This window comes from Denticeps clupeoides, chromosome 9 (genome assembly GCF_900700375.1).
Source record: "Denticeps clupeoides chromosome 9, fDenClu1.1, whole genome shotgun sequence".
Classification (NCBI taxonomy): Eukaryota; Metazoa; Chordata; class Actinopteri; order Clupeiformes; family Denticipitidae; genus Denticeps; species Denticeps clupeoides.
Window position 1 is genome coordinate 1,148,992 of NC_041715.1, and position 23,678 is coordinate 1,172,669.

Consider the following 23,678-nt stretch of genomic DNA (forward strand, 5'->3'; position numbering starts at 1 on the left):
TTTATTCCTCGTCCGAGGCTCCTCGGGACGTCGCTTTGTTATGAAGAGCACGTGGCCGGGCTGTTCTCGGGGACGCGCCTGTCGCCCCCCCGCGGCCGCGTCGCGAACTGCAGGACGTGTTCAGGTCCGTCGTGTGGAGGCCAGGAGGCCTGGTCCCAGGCTCTATCACTCCACAATTTCATCCAGCTACACAGAGCTTGTGTGAGTGTGTGTGTGTAATGGCCAGAAGTGGGGCGGTGGTGGCCCCGTAATCAGAACCCTGAACCGCCGAGGTGCCACTGAGGGCCCGTCCCCACACATGTCATGGTGCCCACTGCTCACCAAGGGTGATGGTTAAATACAGAGGACACGTTTCACCGCGTGCTGTGCTGCTGTGTATCACAACGACAATCACGTTGTATTAGAAATTTCCATTTTTATTCCTGGAATCGAAGAGCAAAGCAAGTAACCAGAAGGAGCCGTGTTGGTTTTCATGAATATAATCTTTAATCAACGGTATAATGCGCGGTCATCCAGCAAGCTTTTATTTCTAAATGTCATTTTAAACGTATATTTTCTGGGTAGGCTAAAAGCATCATGTGTCATAATTTGTTCTTTTTTTTTTTTATTATTTAACCCTCAAAGCGCTTATTTTACAAGCAAATTAAAGAAAGAAAGAAAGAAAGAAAGTTTCAGTGGCTTTAGTTTGCATGGAGCAACAGACATCGGGGGTCACAGGTTACAGAACTAAAAAAGTAATAATAATAATAATGATGTAAAAAATAAACATAAGACAACAGCAGCTCATCCAATACTTCATTCATCAGCGAGAAACCGGCAGAGAGGCGATCAGCGGCGCCCGCCCCGCCTGCCAATCATTTACCTGCTCCCTCAGGACGGGACCGGGCGGGTGCGGCCGGGTTCCAAAAAAACAAAGGAAACCTCTGTTGCCAACGGTGACGCACCCCCCCCCCCCCCCCCACTTCCCAGCCGGTCTCCTTCGGGACAGCGAGGCGAGGCCGGGCGCGGAGCCCGCCGCCACGGGCCAACTTGTGCCGATTTCTACAAACTCCACGCGTACATCTTAAAATAAAATAAAAATTGTAATAAAAATCTGACACGAATAAAAGAGCGTGGCTTCGTGCAGAACAGCGTATGGCGTGAAATGCTAAACCGAGTGTACGTATCTGAGTGGAATGTGGGGGGCGGGGTCGCGATTGACCTACTGATCAATGTGTGTGATCAAAGCACATGAACACACACACACACAGAGAGAGAGAGAGAGAGAGAGAGAGAGAGAGAGAGAGAGAGAGAGAGAGAGAGAGAGAGAGAGAGAGAGAGAGAGATGGACGCTGCATAGTAACCGGTGAGGAGGGGGGGAGAGCATCATCGTTTCTCTTCTCCCACGGCGCTAGTGGCCGGCGTGTCCCATCGCCACGGCTGCTGATGATGGGATTGTCGCCGGTGGGACGAGTGAGCGCAGGGGGTGTTATGCGCTCGTAAGTGCACGGTTTCACGATATATTTAACGCTAAAAAAGGATAAAAAAGGCGGGAAAAATAATACATAAGACGACGAGAGTAGAGCACCTGAACACTAAAGCCTATTGCACAAGTGGAAATATGATACAAAACAGGCCATAACACAGATATCATGTACACACAACAACAAAAAGAAAAACGATATGATTCTACTACGCATCGGATTGAAAAGAGCAGAACACGCCGCGGCCGGGACTGTCTGACAGACGGCCGCGTTTCCACGGTAACCTTTCCGTTTATATGGACAGGAGCTCAAACTTGCCCATAAGAGCACTTTTTTAAAAAATCGACGATTGTTAATTGACACGATGTCGTTCTTTTCTCATTTTTTTTCATGGTTTTAAGACCTACTGTGGTCAAGGAAAAACAGATTGAACTTTATGATTAAGATAACAAAATATATATATTTTTATATATATATATATATATAAAATAAAAAAGTGCAAAAAGAAAGAAAACAATAAAACAAAATCGAATAAACAATTATACTTTGATTTCAAAATGGAGCAATATGCCAAATAAAAAAGATGGAAGCATTCAAGCCAATGTTGCTGCATAGCTTTGTTCTTTTTAAAGCAATAGTTATATATACTCATATATGATTATTATTATTAATTTTTTTTTGCAAAGAAAGTTGGTAGTGTGAGAATACCACAACATTAAGTGCTTCTCCGTAAAATGTCTCACACAGTCCCCCTGCCCACCATTTTCTTTTCCACGTCTAAAGCTGAATTGGGTCCAGGTCCTGTGGGGGCGGCTGGGTTTTCAGAAAGAGCGGCATGCTGCCAAACCCCTGGACAAAAGCAGCCTCCTGATGATGAAGGGTCAAGGGTCAAAGGTGAAGGCAAAGAGAGTCACAGGCAGGTCACGCCCGGGGTGTCAGAGGGGAGCGCCGCCGTCGCGGTGCCGTCGCCCACGAGGAACACGGCCGTGCTGGATTTGGAGCGGCCGGCTTCGGGAGGGGGCGGGCCCCCGGCCGGGCCCGGGGGGCGGAGCCCGCCGTTGTTGTTTACCTCGCTGTCTAATGTTTCCGTGGAGATGACCCATGTGGAGGGGCGCCAGCTCTTCAGCGAATAGGGGGTCTTCACGCGGCGCTTGATCTTCTCCCCCGACCCAGACTTTCCGTCCTGGACCACCCGGTCTATAGAGACAGACAGACAGACAGAGCGATTAATAACCATATTTATTTGGGTGTTAAATGTGCATGTGTGTTTGGACCAGAAGTAAATCACAAGTTAAATCTGCTGCTACAGACAGAAAGACGTTAAAAAAAACCACATCGCCCCCTGGTGGCTAATATATGAAACACACACAAACACTCCGACCCACTTTCATCTATAATGTTTCATCTATAGTGTTTCTATGTGTGTATGTACAGGACGTATATATGAAATTATGTATGAAAGTATGTGAGAGTGTGTGTGTGTGTGTGTGTGTGTTTGTGAGCGTGTGTGTGTGGTTGTGAGCGTGTGTGAGCGAGTGAGCATGCGTGTGGTGCTGTGATGTGATGTGGAAGTGTTGGTGTGGTGTGTGTGTGTGGTGCGTGAGTGTGTGGTGTCGTGTGTGGGCGTGGTGTGGTGTGCGAGTGAGTGTGTGTGTGTGTGCGTGAGGTGTGTGTGTGTTGCTGTGAGTGTGTGTGTGTGGGTGAGTGTGTGTGGTGTGCGTTGAGTGTGTTGTGAGTGCGTGAGTGTGCGTGAGTGTGTGTGTGTGTGCGTGAGTGTGTGTGAGTGCGTGAGTGTGCGTGAGTGTGTGTGTGAGGGTGTGTGTGCGTGAGTGGTGTGTGTGTGTGCGTGAGTGTGTGTGTGTGCGTGAGTGTGTGTGTGTGTGTGCGTGAGTGTGTGTGTGTGCGTGAGTGTGCGTGAGTGTGTGTGGTGTGCGTGAGTGTGTGTGTGTGTGCGTGAGTGTGTGTGTGTGTGTGTGTGTAGACTCAGGATGACTCGTTGTCAGGATGTTTATTAGGCTGCTGGAATTTCCTGCAGTTCAGCTCCTGAGATACAGTGGGTGTGTCTGTCTTTGTAGACGCTTTTTGTAGACGCTTGACACACACACGCTCACGCATGCTCACAAACACACACTCACTCGCACACTTGCTCACACACACACACACACACACACACACACACTCACTCGCACACTCGCTCACGCACTCACGCACTCACACACGCACTCACACACGCACTCGCACACTCGCTCGCACACTCGCTCGCACACTCGCTCGCACACTTGCACACTCGCTCGCACACTCACTCACACACTCGCTCGCACACTCACTCACAAACACACACACACTCACTCGCTCGCACACTCGCTCACAAACAGTCACTCACTCACTTGCACACTCACACACACACTCACTCGCTCACAAACACTCGCTCGCACACTCGCTCACGCACTCACACACACACACGCACTCACACACTCGCTCGCACACTCACACACTCGCTCACAAACACACACACTCACTCGCTCAAACACACACACTCACTCGCTCGCACACTCGCTCACAAACAGTCACTCACTCACTCGCACACTCGCTCACAAACACTCGCTCGCACACTCGCTCACGCACTCACACACACACTCGCTCACAAACACACACACTCGCTCACAAACACACACACTCGCTCACAAACACACACACTCGCTCACAAACACACACACTCGCTCACAAACACACACACTCACTCGCTCACAAACACAGTCGCACACTCACACACGCACACTCACTCGCTCACGCACTCGCTCAGGCACTCGCTCAGGCACTCGCACACTCACTCGCTCGCTCGCACACTCACTCGCTCGCTCGCACACTCACTCGCTCGCTCGCACACTCACTCAAACACACACACTCACTCAAACACACACACTCACTCAAACACACACACTCACTCAAACACACACACTCACTCACTCAAACACACACACTCGCTCGCACACACACTCACTCGCTCGCACACACGCACACTCACAAACACGCACACTCACTCACACGCACACTCACTCACACGCACACTCACTCACACGCACACTCACACGCACACTCACTCACAAACACACTCACTCACAAACACACTCACTCACAAACACACTCACTCACAAACACACTCACTCACAAACACACTCACTCACAAACACACTCACTCACAAACACACACACACTCGCTCACACACTCGCTCACAAACACAGTCACTCACTCACTCGCACACTCACTTGCTCACAAACACACACACCCTCACTCACTCGCACACTCGCTCACAAACACAGTCGCACACTCACTCGCTCACGCACTCACACACTCGCTCACAAACACACACACACTCGGTCACAAACACACACACACACTCGGTCACAAACACACACACACACTCGGTCACAAACACACACACACACTCGGTCACAAACACACACACACTCGCTCGCACACACACTCGCTCGCACACACACTCGCTCGCACACACACACACACTCGCTCACAAACACACACTCACTCGCTCATGCACTCACACACTCGCTCACAAACACACACTCACTCGCTCGCACACTCACAAAACACACACACACACACTCACTCGCTCGCTCATGCTCACACACACAAACACGCTCACACACACAAGCACGCTCTGATTGGTCGAGGTGGAAAGGAACCCACCGGCAGCGTTCTCGTCCTGTGAGGAAGAGGAGGACAGGTCCAGGGAGTTGGGTCTCTCGGCTCGCCGGGTCCTGCGCTGCTGTCTGAGTGGGGGTCCCTCGGCCGGGACGCTGGCGCCGTTGTTGTTGTTGTTGTTTGAGTTGGTGCGGCCGGCGTGGTCGCGGCGCAGCAGCGGCTCGTGCTCGTCCGGGCTGGAGTTGACGCTGGTCTGCGGCTGAGGCTCCGCCCCCCTCAGCTGAGACTGGAGGGGCGCGGACGAGGCGTCGCCCGCCTGAGGCCCGGCGGGGTTGGTGTTTCCAAAGGACGAGCCGCTGGCGCCTCCGACGGCGCCGCCGGCGTATCCGTTGGACATTCCGATGCCGCGTCCGGCCACCCCGTTGGCCACGGTGATGAGGTGGGGCTCGCCGCCGGCGACAATAGTGTTCATCTTCGCCACGCCCGTCTCCACCTGCCGAAGGTTGGACTTGTGCTTGCCGAACTTGAGCCGCGAGGAGGACGACGAAGAGCCGTCTTTAGCCGCGTGCTTGGTGTTGAGGGGGAGGGTGGTGGGCCGCTTGGGCAGGTTCTGCTGTTTGGGGAGGGGGAAGAGAGTGGGCGGGGCATCCGGCCCCGGGAAATCCGCCTGCGCCCCGCCCCCCGCCACCTCTGCCGCCAGCTTGATGAGGGGGTACAGCAGGCTGCCGGTGCCGGAGCTCAGGGGGTCCGGGGCGCTGAACTGCTTCTGCGAGTGCTCCATCAGGTTCTCGTCGGAGCTCTCCTTCAGGTTCTTGTCCACCTCCTTGGGGTCCAGCTTGGTGGTCTCCAGGTCCTCCTCGGTGAGCTGCAGGCAGACGGGCACCGCGGCGGCGCCAGCGGGCGAGTCCTCGGAGTGCGTGGACTCGGAGATGGTGGTCATGACCGTGCTGGGCGTGTGTCCGGCGGCGCTGCCGGTCGCGGTGGTGCCCGCTGACAGGCTGGTGCCGCTGCTCTCCGGACTGGGCAGGCGGCCCTGTGCCTGCTGCCGGCCATAGTTGATGGAGTTGCGGTTCTTCTCCACGATGGCGCCTGCGACGGGTCCCGCGCCGGCCAGGCCACTCATGGACGAGGTGCCCGAGGAGGACAGGTCACCAGCGAGGTTCTTCACCACGCCCTCGTGGTCTTCGATGTACGAGGAGGAGGAGTAGTCTGGGTACGGGCCTATTTTGGGCATCCGCCGGCTGTTGGTGAGGTTCCTTAAGGACGAAGGAGGAAGAAATAGATACAAATCTATAATAATATATAAATACACATATTCATTCAATATCTGCAAATATTTTGGTTTTAAGATTGATTGGTGGGTAACTAGGTGGTATAGAGGGTGGTAGTAGCCTAGTGGGTAACTAGGTAGTATAGAGGGCGGTAGTAGCTTACTGGGTAACTAGGTAGTATACATTTACATTTACAGCATTTATCAGACACCCTTATCCAGAGCGACTTACAATCAGTAGTTACAGGGACAGTCCCCCCTGGAGCAACGTAGGGTGAAGTGTCTAGCTCAGGGACACAATGGTAGTAAGTGGGATTCGAACCCAGGTCTTCTGGTTCATAGGCGAGTGTGTTACCCACTAGGCTACTACCACCCATAGTATAGAGGGCGGTAGTGGCCTAGTGGGTAACTAGGTGGTATAGAGGGCAGTAGTAGCATAGTGGGTAACTAGGTGGTATAGAGGGTGGTAGTACCCTATTGGGTAACTAGGTGGTATAGAGGGCGGTAGTGGCCTAGTGGGTAAGTAGGTGGTATAGTGGGTGGTAGTAGCCAAGTGGGTAACTAGGTGGTATAGAGGGTGGTAGTAGCCTAGTGGGTAACTAGGTGGTATAGAGGGCGGTAGTAGCCTAGTGGGTAACTAGGTGGTATAGAGGGCGGTAGTGGTCTAGTGGGTAACTAGGTGGTATAGAGGGCGGTAGTAGCCTAGTGGGTAACTAGGTAGTATAGTGGGTGGTAGTAACCTAGTGGGTAACTAGGTGGTATAGAGGGTGGTAGTAGCCTATTGGGTAACTAGGTGGCATAGAGGGTGGTAGTAGCCTTGTGGGTAACTAGGTAGTATAGAGGGTGGTAGTAGCCTAGTGGGTAACTAGGTGGTATAGAGGGCGGTAGTAGCCTATTGGGTAACTAGGTGGCATAGAGGGTGGTAGTAGCCTTGTGGGTAACTAGGTATTATAGAGGGTGGTAGTAGCCTAGTGGGTAACTACGAAGTATAGAGGGTGGTAGTAGCCTATTGGGTAACTAGGTGGCATAGAGGGTGGTAGTAGCCTAGTGGGTAACTAGGTAGTATAGAGGGTGGTAGTAGCCTAAATGTAAATGTCACAGGACATCGGCCAGCTGAGGGCGGGGCTGAGTAAGCGAGACGCTAACAAACCTCTCGTTCTGCACGGCGGTGCTCATGGGGTTGACGGTGGGGCTGACCGACTTGTTCCGGTCCCAGATGAGGAGCAGCTCGGCCATCCGCTCCTCGGCACACTGGGCGGTGAGTCGCGCCTCGGCATCCTGGTCCCAGCAGTCCTCCATAGTCTCCTTCAGAGATCGCACGGCCTGACGGAGCAGGAGACGGTATACGGTATAAACCAGGCAAGCGTGTGGGGGTCAAATTCACACCAAAACGACCTAAGGCTCATCTCACCAGGCTGTTCTCTTTCCAAGCCTCGGGGAATTTGGGCCGCTGCTTTTCACGAGACACCAGCACCTGCATGTCCTCGAACGAGGGGTGGTTGCCCACCTCCGCCTGGAACGCCATCTGGTACTCGGGCGCCGTCTCTCCTGCAGTCACAAGTACAGCAGAGCAGAGGAGGAACGTCACAGGGATTCCCGTACTTTGGGAAAACGTAACAAAATGCAACTTTACGAAGTTCTGGACGCTGTTTCACCGTCTGTAGCTTTAAATGCTAATGAGGGGCGGGATGAGGAGGAGAGCGGCCAATAGAAGTTGAGGGGTGTTCACCAACCACAACCAATATTTTTTCAGAAAAAATAAAATGAACCCGTTGGTTCTTCAGAGTCTCACGTAACAGAAGTAAAAAATACATTTGTGCTCATTTTTACATCCAAACACTGAGCAACTGCAATACTTCACACGTTTGGAAGCCATGACGGTCGGTGGAGATTTACATTTACATTTTACAGCATTTATCAGACGCCCTTATCCAGAGCGACTTACAATCAATAGTTACAGGGACAGTCCCCCCTGGAGCAATTTTGGGTTAAGTGTCCTGCTCAGGGACACAATGGTAGTAAGCGGGATTTGAACCTGGGTCTTCTGGTTCATAGGCGAGTGTGTTACCCACTAGGCTACTACCACCCCTGATAATGTTTAAGGAGAGGGAAAGCATGATAAATGGGAGGTAACCTTTCCCCTTATGATGTCATAAGGGGACAAATTCCAGATCCGACCGTCTGAGCTGCCGCTCTCTGGAAGGTGAAGCAGAACGACCAAAACCCTCTTTACACCGACCGCCATTTCTAGCCGCTGGAGGAACTCGCATTAACGTTACAGCATCTCACAAAGTCACATTTCCTTTTAATACAGTCTGCGTTTTATACCCTTTATAGATCTATCTTACTGTACTGTACACGGGGGTCGCTCATTCCCATGAAACACTTCACATTACTCAGACCTCGACTATTTCCAGCCGTTTACTCAGGGTGGATCACGTGGCACGCCGGCGCTTCAACCAGATGTCCATCATCCGTGAAACCAAACACACGTGGAGCACAGGCCACTGATACGTTTTATTTGCATCGCATTTTTACATACTAGACGGGAAACGATTTGCATTCTGTGCCATATTCAGGGCTGTACATACGTGCGTATGCAAGTGTGTGTGTTTAAATATTGTACAACAAGACCACTACTGTACGTTAAAAAGGGAAACCTTGATGATCAGCTTTTATTGAACCGAAATTCTAAATCACCCTGATATGAAAACTGAACCCACTGTTGAGTGGAGTTCGGCAATAAAAATGAAAATTTCAGGTTTTTGCAGGCTGGGACGTCTGAATACAGAAGAAACGCAGGCTCAACTGTGTAAAGTGGCTGAGAACTGAGCCGAGGAGGGCAGCAATAGTCATAGTTTCCTGTATTAATAAACAGTTTATTGTCGCTGGTGTCTTGGGTTTCCGTCTGGCAATATCAGAAAAATTGTAATAAAAATGGTAAAAATACGGGGTACACGGGGTAACCATCCTACTGGCTTGTTCAGATTCGTAGATTTTGTGTGTTTACCTGGGAAGAGGTCGGTGCAGCGCATGAAGGTCTCCCAGTAGATGAGCCCGAGCGCGTACATGTCCACCTGTTTGAGGGCCGACTCGCAATCGCGCAGGTTCACCGCCCCTTCCAGAACCTCCGGAGCCATGTAGCGGATGGTGCCCACCTAACACGTGCAAAAACGAAGTTCTCGTCACCAGTGGGCATGTTGAAATGATCGATTATGTGAGATAATCGTTAATCGTACTCGACTCGTGGGACCAGTGAAGGTTCTGTGATGATGTCGTGTGTGTCCACCTCACCTCACTAATAGCGGCGTTCTCCTCCTCCCCTGGTCGCACCAGCCGGTTCCCGGTGAGCTTCATGGACAGACCGAAGTCACTGATCACACAGGTTCCGTCATTCTTCACCAGAACGTTCCGGCTGTTCAGGTCCCGGTGGGACACGGCGGGTTTATACACATCTAACAGGGGCAGATGGATACAAAGGTGAATAAGTATTACCCGGAATATTCCTGGGGGGGGGGGGGGTTCAGTGTCAGTTCAGAAAGAGGACAGCAGAGGGCACCGTGACCAATAGCGGAGCAGGCATGGGGAATTGTGGGAAACTCACACGACACAGGTCAACACTCCTCACTTCTCTTCCAGCTCCACCCCCGACTTGTATCTGAATTGACCGTGAATATCGAGCAGCGCTAACGGGGACGCGTCTTAATGACCCAGTGAGTCAACAGAGTCCGTTTAAAACGACACACACACACACACACACACGGTTCCTCGGTGAAGCCGGACTGGACCGCAACGTCAGAAACGAATGACGGGGGACTTCGAGTGTGCTTATTAGGACTGTAAGTATCTGCCACATGTTTCAGAGAAAGCGGGCGTGTTGTCTGACCCAGTTGTGCACATTAGTGTCCCCATGAGGAGGAAGTGCTAGAGGGCGAACACGAGCAGACGTCTGGCCAACTCAGTGTGAGTGTGTGAGTGTGTGTGTCTGCATGGGTGGATTCACACGGCTTTTTATAAACCTGCTGTGGTTTGGAAAAGCAAATTCCAGTGGAGGCGCGCACACACACACACACACACACACACTACACACACACAGCCTCACTGTACACCACGCTCAGCCGGAGTCACACGAGCGTCGTGTGTGTTGTACCTCCTCTCAGCAGCTCGGTGTGCAGGTAGGCCAGTCCTCTGGTGACTGAGTGGGCAAGTCGGCAGCAGCTCACCCAATCACCAGCCTGCACGCTCAGATACCGGCACAGAGACCCCTGCAAGGAGGAGAGGGACCAGGGTCAGACGCGCGTTCCTCTTTTCATTCCATATGAACACCAGGTAAGTACATTTATTTACAATGCACATGTTTTAAAAACGGAATAAAATGAACATCAAGAGCCTCTCAGCATGCGTCAATATCAATGCCATATTTGGACGGGGTTCCAAGCTCATTCAATCACGCTTCTCTGACCGTCACTACCAGCGAGATGCCACGCACATGAAGGATGAATGCCGTAAGATTGTATTTTAGCATCTTGTACGTTAAGCAAGTTTCGTATCTGTCTTCCCACCTCCACCCTTTAGGGAAGACAACTTCTGTACTGACAACTGTATATACTGCACTTAACCGTGTCCCATAGTTCTTTACAAATCTACACAACATGTCTCTGTGTATAGACTGTTTTAAATATAAAAAATACAGACAAATGTTCCTTGTCGTGTAAAGTGAAGTGATTGTCACATGTGATACACAGCAGCAAAGCACACGGTGCACACAGTGAAATTTGTCCTCTGCATTTAACCCATCACCCTGAGTGAGCAGTGGGCAGCCATGACAGGCGCCCGGGGAGCAGTGTGTGGGGACGGTGCTTTTGCTCAGTGGCACCTCAGTGGCACCTTGGCGGGTCGGGATTCGAATCGGCAACCTTCTGATTACGGGGCCGCTTCCTTAACCGCTAGGCCACCACCAGGCAGTTCAAATGGATTTCTAATGAAAAATATCTATATGCAGATTACATTTTAAAAGTAGGTATAGGAGAAAACACTTCTGTGTCAATATATTTACGGCTTGGTCGTAAACGGACGTCTCACATCTGTAACACACCAAGACAAAAATGGCTTTGCTGATTTATGGTTCTTTAATTCTACATGCTGCCGTGGCCCTGATGGACGTTTGTTGTGTTTGACTAGCGTTGTGCCCAGCGAGCCGCCATGTTCCAGGGCGTGGCCCGCAGCCCCCTGGGTTATTTCACCACAGCTGACTGGTGCCACCGCCTCGTAATCCACGCCGTTCTGTGTGTTTTGAAACAGCCGTTGACGTGCATGTTGCCGTACATCTGGGCTCCAGTACGGTGGAGGGTAGGTGTTTGTGATAAAGGGGCCAGTGTGTGTGTGGTGTGTGTGTGTGGTGTGTGTGTGTGTGTGTAGCAGTTGAAATCAAGGGAGACAGCGGGAAACGCTGAAAGCTCCGACTTGGCTCTGGCCGCCACGGGTCTCCAGAGTCCCATCATCTTGTCACTTAGCCCCAGGTGACGAGTGACAGCGGCTCGACGCGGAGCAGAGACGGTTTCCCTTGATGCAGCGAGACAAGAGCAGGAACAAACACGCCTACTACACCTCAAACCCCACACACAGACAGCTACATTACAATATACAGACATATGAGGCTGTTTGCCCTGGTGTGTGTGTGTGTGGATGTGTACACGTGACGTTTCCCTTGTTTACGGTGGCTCTATTTGGGAAGTGACTCCATACATGAAACCGGAGTTTGGCCTGATCTCTGCTGCGTTTTTCCCATCACTGCCAGAAATACCCACTGCAGTCACAATGCAGGCAGGACATCTGAAACCCTTCTCAACTGCGTGTGTGTGTGTGTGTGTGGGATCCACCTAGGAATAGTCCTCCAGCAGCAGTGAGTACTAATCGCCCCTCCCGCATCCTGCCGGCCTCTGCCGACCATTGCACTGCAACACCAACGACTCAACATCTGGAGGGAATGAATGAGCTTTGTGTATTGATCATATGTATTGATATGTATTGGGGCAGTGGTGGCCTAGCGGTTTAAGGAAGCGGCCCCGTAATCAGAAGGTGCCGGTTCGAATCCCGATCCGCCAAGGTGCCACTGAGGTGCCACTGAGCAAAGCACCGTCCCCAACACTGCTCCCCGGGCGAATCCTGTCATGGTGCCCACTGCTCACTCAGGGTGATGGGTTAAATGCAGAGGACAAATTTCACTGTGTGCACCGTGTGCTGTGCATCACAAGTGACAATCACTTCACCTATATGATCAATAAGTAACAAGCTACATCTTCATTTTCACTACTGACTTTAAACGCAAGTTCCCACATTAGATTCCCGCACTATAAGCTGGTAGTGGCCTCACTCGCTTCTGAGCCAGAAGACCACGAAGACCCAGGTTCAAACCCTCTCACTACATCGCGCCCCTGCAAGGGTCGTGTGTGTTTTATAGAGTGGCGGTGGCAGCTACTGACGTGAGGGTAGTACTCCATGACCAGCAGGTACTCCATCCGGCCGTCTGAGGTCAGGCGCTCGTCCCCCACGATGAAGCGGGCGATGTTGTCGTGCTCCAGCAGCGGCGTGCGGTAGATGGCGCGCTCGTTCACAAAGTTCTGCCGGTTGGCGTAGCTGAACACCTTCACCGCCACCGGACGCTCGTCCAGAGAGCCCTTGTACACCGAGCCGTAGCGGCCTCGGCCAATCAGCTGCGAGGGATGAAGAGGGGCACACTATGTCTACATTACGTGTGTCGCTCCGCACCGTCATTACCAATTTCATGTTTTTTTATCTTCCTTGCCGTCTACATGTTTTATTTGATATTGCTCGAGCTACCAGTGTCCCCTGTCACACACGGTCCCTTTATATCAGGACGTAACGTTGTTTAAATGTTACATGTAGCACCAGGTTGTTTCACTATGGGTGGTAGTAGCCTAGCGGGTAACCTACTCGCCTATGGACCAGAAGACCCAGGTGCGAATCCCACTTACTACCATCGTGTCCCTGAGCAGGACACTTAACCCTGAGTGTCTCCAGGGGGGGACTGTCCCTGTAACTACTGAGTGTTAGTCGCTCTGGATAAGGGCGTCTGGTAAATGCTGGAAATATGTTGTCTAACGTGTATGTAGCTGAAATGACAATAAAGCTCAACTTCAGTGTGAAACCAACGGCAGCACTGACCTCCAGGAGCTTCAGACTGTCCAGGTCCAGCGAAGGTTCTGAAGCGGCGGCCTCCATCATGTCCATGTTGTGCAGACCCTGTTTGCGATCTCCTGCACACAGAGAGTGACATGGGTGGAGCATCTATTGGTTTATTTTTATTTGTTTGAGTCTTTTTCTTTTTCTTGGTTGTGTTTCAGATGTTTTGTATAGACACGTTTGGAGGAAACCAGGCACCGCTGATCACCGGGACAATCCCATCCCTATGAAGCATGGTGGTGGCAGCATCATGCTGTGGGAATGTTGTTCAGGAACTGGGAGACATCCTGGGGAAGATGACTGCAGCAATGTACAGAGACATCCTGGACGAAAACCAGCGTTCTGGAAATCTAACTGTGTTGTACTAGCCTAGAAGACCCAGGTTCAAGTCCCGCTTACTACCATTGTGTCCCTGAGCAAGACACTTAACCCTACGTTGCTCCATGGGGACTGTCCCTGTAACTCCAGGGGGGGACTGTCCCTGTAACTTCTGATTGTAAGTCGCTCTGGATAAGGGCGTCTGGTAAATGCTGTAAATGTAACTGGGGCGACTGTTCATCTTTCAGCAGGACAACGACCCCAAGCACACAGCCAAGGTGTCAAAGGAGTGGCTTCAGGACAACTCTGTTAATGTCCTTGAGTGGCCCAGCCAGAGACCAGATTTGAATCCAGATCGTAAAATGCCTGCTCCGACGCGTCCTATCCAACCCGATGGAGCTTGAGAGGTGTCGGAAAGTGGAATGGGCCAAACCGGCCAAGGACAGGTGTACCAAGCTTGTGGCATCAGATCCAAAAAGACTTGGGGCTGTAATTGCTGCCAAAGGAGCGTCAACAAAGTACTGAGTTTTTGAGAAAAGTTTGTCATTATCGGGGGTGTAGAATTATGAGGAAAAAAATTTCAACAATTTTGGAACAACTAAATGTGGGGAAAACGATGCACTGTGAATATTTTCTGGACGCGCTCTACCTCCCCTTTTGTGAATTCCATATTTCCTTCCTGGTCTTTTGCAGTGGCATGCAAAAAAAGCTGAACATGTTAATATTTATTATTAATCAATATTGGTTGCACTTGAAATATCTGCGTTTCGTGTAAATACAATTATAAATAATAGATATAATAAAAAAAAAACATGCATCACATGTATTACGAGAAAAAAAAAAAAAAGTGTTAAATTACCAGTCAACATGCGGTAGCCAAAGAAGATGGCCACAATCAACACAGCTACTATGAAGACCGAGGCCATGGCGATGACGATGGTCTCCTCCTTGTAGAGGGTTTTGGGGTCTGCACAACAGAAGTAAAGGAAGGGATGTAGTTAATCGACTGAATAACGCGTCTCCGGCGTCCACAGTCACAAAATTATACAAATCACACGAAAACGCATGGACACAATAAAAAGAAAATGCAAACCTTTCATCACAAAATAACAGAAAAGACGTCAGAAGAGAGAAATAGTCATTCAGACACCTGTGGAGATTAAGTAGCGTGAGTAACACACACACACACACACACACACACACGCACACACACACAGCCTCAATGGGAATTCCTTGGCCTACATTCCAGTCCGATGAGCAAGCAGGAGAGGGCGGGGTACAGCGGGAGAGATTACTGAGAGTGTGTATGTGTGTGTGTGTGTGTGTGTGTGTGTGTCTTTTTGTTGCCACAAAACCAAGTGAGAAATTGTTCAACTACGTCCTGTACTTGCCATGCTGTCTGCAACACTTACAGTAATTCATGGTACGTACACACACACACACACCACAAACAAATATTCCAACCTTGATTCATTATCCAATAAATAAGCAGGTGCTGGTGGCCAGTGATTGGTTAAGATGAACGAGCCAGTCCAGTTCCAACATGTTCCATGCGGTCAGACAGCAGACAGGAACAGCCGATCGCCTACATTCCAGACAGCTCTTACACACAAGAGCTCAGACTCTGTGTGTGTGTGTGTGTGTGTGTGTGTGTTATTAGCTAGACTGATTACTAATGCAATTGAAATAACCCATAAACTCACTTTCGGTTTCCTGTGACCTGTAACAAAAAAAGTCCTGTCTGAGCTTACTGACACTAAGACATGTACGTGTGTGTGTGTGTGTGTGTGTGTTTGTGTGTGTGTGTGTGTGTGGTCTTCACAGCATCTGCAGTCACCTCACCCACATGTTAGAACACATAGGTTCAAACACACTGGTTAAGAGAAGAAAAAAGGAATTTAAATGGCTTCCACACACACACACACACACACACACACACACGTAATCACGTCATTAAACGTCTGCTTCTCCAGTCAGCGTCTGTCTTCATGGCTCCCTCTCTGTCTGGGGGGGAAATCTGGGGGTTGTAAAGATCCCCGAGTTCTGCCCGGCAACATCAGCAGGCTGGCGCGCGATTGGCCGAGACGGCCGCGCGCCCGGTTAATCCGCGCAGTCTCCCCCCGAAAACACGCTGGTCGCGGCCCTTCTCCCGGCACAACGCCCACAGGGAGGTCCCCGTCACCCCCCCGCCCAGTAAGAAGAGTGCTTTTACCCACCGGGCCACCATCAGCCCGACACCCGTAGCAATAAATAAGCAACAACTCCATTAATTCCACCCAAACTCTCCCACCCACATCAACACAGAGCTTCATCAGCCAATCACGTGAGGGGAGACGAGAGGAGTCTGACTGGCCACTGGTCCATGCCACATCAAATTAGTAATAATAATAATAATAATCTTGTTCCAGAAAACACATGGTTCCAGATGTGTGTGTGTTGGTTCTGCTACTTGTGTTACGGTAATTAAATGTAATTAAATAATATAAAAACAGAATTCAGACTATAATTAGATGTGCGTACGTGCCTGGAATCTAACTTAACATGTTGAAACAGAAGCGGACCCTTCTAGATCCACCTAAGCCACACTTCCTGTCCTACAGCGGACGTCTAGCGAGCAGAAGCCGGTGATGAAAGGTCGCCTGTTATTGTGCTGTCTGTGTGTGTGTGTGTGTGTGTGTGTGATCTCTATTTGCATTTGAGCAGTGAGGCTGCTGACAGCTCGTTTGTTATTGGTGTAACATTAGAAGCGTGTTGTGCGCGTATTAAGGGCGGGGCGTGTATTTCTGACTGGATTTTAGGTGCCAGTCTGGAGATAGTGACCCCACACACACACACGCACACACACATGCACACACGCACACTGTGTCTGTAATGTTTGTGTTGGTAAAATCAGACTGATTGATATGACTAAATGGTGTGTGTGTGTGTGTGTGTGTGTGTGTGTGTGTGTGTATGTATGTCTTTATGTAATAATAATAATTAATAAATAAAGTGATGTGATTGTCATTGTGAGACACTGCAGCACAGCACACGGTGAAACGTGTCCTCTGTATTTAACCATCACCCTTGGTGAGCAGTGGGCACCATGACACGCCCGGGGAGCAGTGTGTGGGGATGGGACCTTCATCAAGGGGACCTCAGTGGCACCTTGGTGGCAACCTTCTGATTATGGGGTCGCATCCTTTACCGCTAGGCCACCACTGTCCCAAAAACTCACACACACTCATATACACATAAACGCATTCACACATACACATATACACACACACATAAACACACAATGTAATGTACATGTATATATATTATGCATATATATGCGTGCGTGTGTGTGAATGCGTTTATGAGTGTGTGTGTGTGTGCGCGTGTATGTGTGTGTGTGTGTGTGTGAGTTTCAACTCACATGGTGGCTGTGGGCTGGTGGGACTGATCACCCAGTTCTCGGTGAAGTTCAGGTTGCACATGTTGGAGCTGCAGCAGCAGAACCTGTAGGTGCCGTTCTGGATCAGGGAGGGCGTGGTTGTCACCACGCAGCGGTCGTCATGGCAATCCTGCTGGTCGCTGGTGTGGGTCCAGCAGCCTGGGGAACGAGCATCAGAAAAGCGCATCAGACCTGCGCGACTGGGGACAGGACGCCGGTCAGCCCGAGCGTTTATGTACACGCGCACATGTAGATGTGTGTTGGTGGTTAATGTGAACATGCTTGCAAACCCAGATCTGATATATTGTACATTACAGCTCATTAAATATAAAACAGGGACAAATCTGACCCTGTCTGTCCGTGTGTGTGTTGTCCCTTTCTTAAAGGTCCCCTATTTTTATTATTTATTGATATCGGTCTTGTTGGTCCCCTAATCCTGTATCTGACATCTCTTTCCGAAGTTCAGCCTCGGAAAGAGACGTCCCACAGTGAGATTTCCCAGGACGCGCCGTTTCGGTGTCCGTAGCTTTAAATGCTAATGAGGACGAGAGGGGCGGGACGAGGAGCAGAGCGGCCTATAGAAGTTGAGGGGACATTCGCGGAAATGACGTCATCACCAACCACAATGTTTTTCAAGAAAAAAAAAAAAAAGAACCTGCTGGTTCTTCAGTCTCGTGTGACTGAACAAAAAAAAGCATGAGAAATGGGAGGTAACCTTTCCCCCTATGACGTCATAAGGGGACGAATTCCAGATCCGACCGTCTGAGCTTCTGCTCCCTGAACGGTGAAACAAAATGACCAAAACACTCTTAACACCGGCCGCCATTTCTAGCCCCTGCAGGACAGGCCGGGGGAACTCGTATTAAATGTTAAATCATCTCACAAAGTCGCATTTTCATGTCAGTGGACTTTTAAGGAGGACCAAACAGACAGTTTGAGCATGTTGGGTATGTGTGTGTGTGTGTGTGTGAGAGACACTCACCCTGTTTGACCAGCCGTATGTCCCCGTCGTGCGTTTTCTCCCACAGGCCGTAGCAGCGGGAGCCGCTGCTGCAGAGGATGGTGTTGTTGTCGCGGGAGACAGGCCACTCCCCCCCAGCGTGCTGCTCCTCGAACTGCTGCTGCTGGTCATTAAAGGCGCACTCCCTGACCTCCCCCTGAACTGAGGGGACACAGGCAGAGGGCGGGGTCACTTCACTCAACGCAGTCACAGAGGACACAAAGAAAGAAAGCGCTCTGGCGACCTTTGACCTCACGTACATTAATGAGGTTGATACAGTAGATGTTCCTTCATACTACACACCTGACGGGTCCATTATGTCACAAAAATGTCACAAAAAACAAAACCATCATTAAAAAACAATTATGGGTGAAGAAACGGTTTTACTGGGACAGTTGGAGGACCCGTCCCTTTCCTTCAGTGCCTGTTGGGGTCAGGGAGATTTTTCCCAAAATTGATCAGTTCGGAAAAAATACAAATGAACTCTCCTCAGGCCTGATATTGAAATGTGCTCGCCAATAATCAATAAAACAAAATCCTGTGTGTCCTGCACACACTCACAAGCTGTTGCTCTACCAGTATCCGGAGTACCTGGACTCATCTCCTCACACACACACACACACACACACACACACACACACACACACACACACACACGAAAAAGCAGCTCATCAAGCTTCCAGGAAGTCAGTGTCATGACAACAGCAGGAGAAGCAGCAGCCTCGGCGGAGTCGAGAATCCCACGCAGCCATCGCAAACCACAGCTCACCAACACTCACCAACACCCAGCGTGCGTTTTTACGCTCAATCCGCCTCCAGCCACGTAAATCCCGTACAGGACGGAGCGGAAAGGTAATTATGGGGCTTAATTGTCAAATGACACACACACACTCCTTCAAGTGAGCTTCAGACAAAGCCCTCCCTGTGGGGCTTCAAGCACCTCCAGTACTCCAGTGTGTGTGTGTGTGTGTGTGTGTGTGTGTGTGTGTGTGTGTGGCACGAGGAACAGGAATGTTACAGTTCTCCTTCATCAACGTTGCGCTAATCCCCAGTTTTAAAGTTGGGGTCACGCCGCTTTCGGGCCTCATATGTACCATGTGACGTTCTTCAGAGACTATGGATGAATGTGTGTGTGTGTGTGTGTGTGTGTGTGTGTTCTGTTGGCATTGGCAGGAGAAAGAAAACAGAGCGAGAGAGAGAGAGAGAGAGCGAGCGAGCGAGACGTGGGCGGGGTTCATCAGTCGCGACTGTTTCCTGTCGTCTGGCTGGGGGGAGGGGCCACATTGCTTTCCCATGCAAAGCGCGTGTGTGTGTGTGTGTGTGTGTGTGTGTGTGTGTGTGTGTGTTTCCAGATCCACTCAGTCACCTGGAACATGTCACACACCCTCTCTGACGGAAAAACGTTCTCCAGCAGTGATCTCCTACTCCGAACGTCCATTTTCTTCGTCCCTCGGGACGAAATTCCACACCGGCTCTCACTTCCACGCTGGTGTGGTCTGTTGCAGCTTGGAACGCGTCCCTGAGCAGCCCGCCGCCGCTGGCTCCGCCTCCGGTACAGAGCCTCGCGCGTTCCCTGCCACTGTTTGTGCTCCGACTGAAGGTCGTGGCGAGGAACCGCCATCGTTACGCAGAGATAACGCTCCGGCAGACCTTCAACTCCCACCGGAAAACACACTACAGACGCAGCGTCGGAAACATCCCAGAGGAAACACACACACACACACACACACACATTTCATTTTGCATCTTCGTTTAGCTCTACTGTAATAAACATTCAACGTAACCAGAACCACATGTCTTTTTAATTAAATTAATTTCATCCTTACAAGACGACCACACACACACACACACACACACACACCAGCAGGCCAAAGGGCTCAGCAGCCACAGTCTCCCCAACCAGTGCAGCTTAGCTCGGGGGCTTTGGCTCCTCCCACAAGGCTGGGCGTGGCTCAAACAGGCCCAGCCCACAGGAACACGAAGTGGGACGGTATTAACTGAGCAATAACAGCGGGAACTTGAATTCATCTATTCAACGTGAATTTAAACTGATCACAAATTTGCCCCCAATCTCTGCTGTTTCCGCTGGGCGGAGCCAGCAAGACCCCGCCCCCCTGGGAGCAGAACGCTTGCCTGCCCGTCCTCTTCTTGTCTTGGTCAACTCCTGCTGTGAATTATGACAGAAGCAAAACCGCGTTTCTCAACTCGGCAGCACACACACACACTCTTAACCCACTCTAAATCTCCACTGTCTGTGGGCGTGACAGCTGGCCATGAGTGTGTGTGTGTGTGTGTGTGTGTGTAAAACTACTCAGTCTGAAACCCCATTCTGACACACTCAGCTCCCCCGAACACCGGGGGTCCGGAGAGACAGAGAGGGCGGAGACGGGCGGGGGGCAGCATGTTTGGCTGTGAGGTGAGGTGACAACAGGGTGACAAGCGATGAACCTCCTCCACGTCTCGGTCTGGATCCCAGAAGTCCAGTCCGGGGTTTCTCGGTTCCACGGGGAACCGCAGGCCGCGGCTTTGACGAGAGCGACTGGCCGGAGATCTAACGGAAGGATTATCCCGGTGTGAGAAGCGGCAGCGCGTGACGCGACGTGACGTGACGCGGCGCCCCAACGCTGTTCTACAGCCAGAGCTGCACGTTACGGAACCGGCTACTAACGTGTCCTCATCGCGACCACATAACGCCGTCTCGCTCATCGTTTTTTACAGTTTAGATCATCAGGTGGCGACTTTATTAGACATGACATATATTTAAAATTTTTAAAAAGCAATGTTAGAATAAAAAAAAAAAATCTAAAAGTGATGAAATACATCTAAAAATGCCTCTCTCTCTATCTATATATATATATATATATATAAAAATATAAACAAACCTGAAATTATAATATGTATAGTTATAATGAATGCGCATCCTTGTTACGTTGTGTAGTTGGGTGGACAGAGTCCTTAAATATTTTAAATTCATATTATTACATTAAATGAATAAATATCAAGAATTATGATGAATGTGAGTAAAAACAAATGGATTTTTCCACAGCTCTGACAAACAGTGCATTCTAGAAACATAAATCGGACAGATTTCTGCAGGGCGATTAAAACGGCGAATGCAGCGGAGTCGGGCTGATCGATTGGGAATCTGTCGGCGGTTATTGATACGCTCGGCCCCGACTGCCTGTCGCCAGGGAGGGAGAGAGAGAGCGAGTCCCATCACTCACGCTGTCGCCAAGGCAACAGACCGTCGCGTGGACGAGGAAGTGAAGCGCACCTGTTTTTATCTCTCCGCTCGTGACCCCGGTGACAGTGACTGTGGTTTAAATCACCTGACCTGCGTATTTGTGTGTCTGGCTGGCGCCCAGCTGAGACAGACGAACGCCCACGTACCTGCAGAGCCGACGGGACCTGCCGCCGCCGCCCTCTCGTGACATCAGAGAAAATATGAGGAAGGCTCTGCATGGTTCGCCACAAGACCAGACACGTCTCAACCCTCCTCGCTCCGTGCACCTGAGCGGCGCTCTGAGAACGGCAGCCAGATAGTCGCTAACTTGCCGTCCGAGACCATTTTCAATATCTTTGATAATAATTATCTTTGATGATAATAAAACTTCATGAAAAAGCCTCTAGTGTAAAAGACCACAACGTCTGGTGACTCAAACTGGAGAATTGGAACATGATTCAAAACCAGCATTTCTGCCTATGATGTTTACAATTATATCACTATTTACATTTACATTTACAGCATTTACCAGACGGCCTTAACCAGAGCGACTTACAGTCAGTAGTTACAGGGACAGTCCCTCCCTGGGGACACTCAGGGTTAAGTGTCTTGCTCAGGGACACGATGGTAGTAAGTGGGGTTTGAACCTGGGTCTTCTGGTTCATAGTAGCCTAGCGGCTAACACACTCGCCTACCACCCTCTATACCACCTAGTTACCCGCTAGGCTACTACCGCCCTCTATACCACCTAGTTACCCACTAGGCTACTACCACCTCTATACTACCTAGTTACCCCCCTCTATACCACCTAGTTACCTGCTAGGCTACTACCACCCTCTATACTACCTAGTTACCCCCCTCTATACCATCTAGTTACCCGCTAGGCTACTACCGCCCACTCTATACTACCTAGTTACCCGCTAGGCCACTACCGCCCTCTATACCACCTAGTTACCCGCTAGGCCACTACCGCCCTCTATACCACCTAGTTACCCGCTAGGCCACTACCGCTCTCTATACCACCTAGTTACCCACTAGGCCACTACCGCCCTCTATACCACCTAGTTACCCGCTAGGCCACTACCTCCCACTATACCACCTAGTTACCCGCTAGGCTACTACCACCCACTATACCACCTAGTTGCCCGCTAGGCTACTACCACCCTCTATACTACCTAGTTACCCGCTAGGCTACTACCACCCTCTATACTACCTAGTTACCCGCTAGGCCACTACCACCCTCTATACTACCTAGTTACCCGCTAGACCACTACCACCCACTATACCACCTAGTTACCCGCTAGACCACTACCACCCTCTATACCACCTAGTTACCCACTAGGCTACTACCACCCACTATACCACCTAGTTACCCACTAGGCTACTACCACCCACTATACCACCTAGTTGCCCGCTAGGCTACTACCACCCTCTATACTACCTAGTTACCCGCTAGGCTACTACCACCCACTATACCACCTAGTTACCCGCTAGACCACTACCACCCTCTATACCACCTAGTTACCCACTAGGCTACTACCACCCACTATACCACCTAGTTGCCCACTAGGCTACTACCACCCTCTATACTACCTAGTTACCCACTAGACCACTACCACCCACTATACCACCTAGTTACCTACTAGGATACTAAAGATATATATATATATATATATATATATATATGATAAATATTTAAGGTAATGGGCCCACTGCGGAGAGCGAGAAGGGTATCAGATGACTGTGTTAAAAAGGCGTGGCTGCAGCATTCACGCGCCAACAGCCAGCCGTTTGTCAGCTGGCAGGCGTGCCGGCAGGAAGCGGAGACGTGCGACGGCGCTGTTAGTGTACATGTGGGCCGTGGAGAGGACCGGCGCGCTGAATTACGGAAGCAGGGGATGTTTCGTAGTCGCAATTAATCAGTGGCGGCGGTAATTAGGGCTCGGATCAGAGCTCATCGACTCAGACCAGGCCTAGTGGGTGCCGAAGTGGACTCGTAATAAGAAGGTTCCTGGTTCCGAACCGCCAAGGTGCCATGGCTGCCCGCTGTCACCAAGGGTGATGATTTTTGAAAGAATATATATTCAGTGTCCATGGCAACACAGCAGGGGTATAGAAAAGG

General features: G+C 50.6%; 1 protein-coding gene and 1 long non-coding RNA gene across 2 annotated transcripts in view; one reads left to right on the forward strand and one right to left on the reverse strand.

Moving 5' to 3' along the window:
* Positions 1 to 463: 463 nt before the first annotated feature.
* The window catches only part of bmpr2b (bone morphogenetic protein receptor, type II b (serine/threonine kinase)), a 36,004-nt gene continuing 12,789 nt past the window's right edge, over positions 464 to 23,678 (reverse strand). The window contains exons 2-13 of the mRNA XM_028991256.1: positions 18,316 to 18,495; positions 17,316 to 17,492; positions 14,775 to 14,882; positions 13,580 to 13,671; positions 12,877 to 13,107; positions 10,545 to 10,659; positions 9,689 to 9,849; positions 9,405 to 9,552; positions 7,806 to 7,942; positions 7,545 to 7,717; positions 5,170 to 6,380; positions 464 to 2,660 (exon numbers count right to left, since the gene is read on the reverse strand). Coding sequence (XP_028847089.1) covers positions 2,374 to 2,660; positions 5,170 to 6,380; positions 7,545 to 7,717; positions 7,806 to 7,942; positions 9,405 to 9,552; positions 9,689 to 9,849; positions 10,545 to 10,659; positions 12,877 to 13,107; positions 13,580 to 13,671; positions 14,775 to 14,882; positions 17,316 to 17,492; positions 18,316 to 18,495 — 3,020 coding nt within the window. The 3' untranslated portion in view covers positions 464 to 2,373. The remainder of the gene's footprint in view (positions 2,661 to 5,169; positions 6,381 to 7,544; positions 7,718 to 7,805; positions 7,943 to 9,404; positions 9,553 to 9,688; positions 9,850 to 10,544; positions 10,660 to 12,876; positions 13,108 to 13,579; positions 13,672 to 14,774; positions 14,883 to 17,315; positions 17,493 to 18,315; positions 18,496 to 23,678) is intronic.
* On the forward strand, positions 10,011 to 14,051 carry LOC114796772 (uncharacterized). Its single transcript, XR_003750781.1, has 3 exons — positions 10,011 to 10,233; positions 10,555 to 10,723; positions 13,759 to 14,051. It is a non-coding gene; the product is annotated as an uncharacterized LOC114796772 (long non-coding RNA).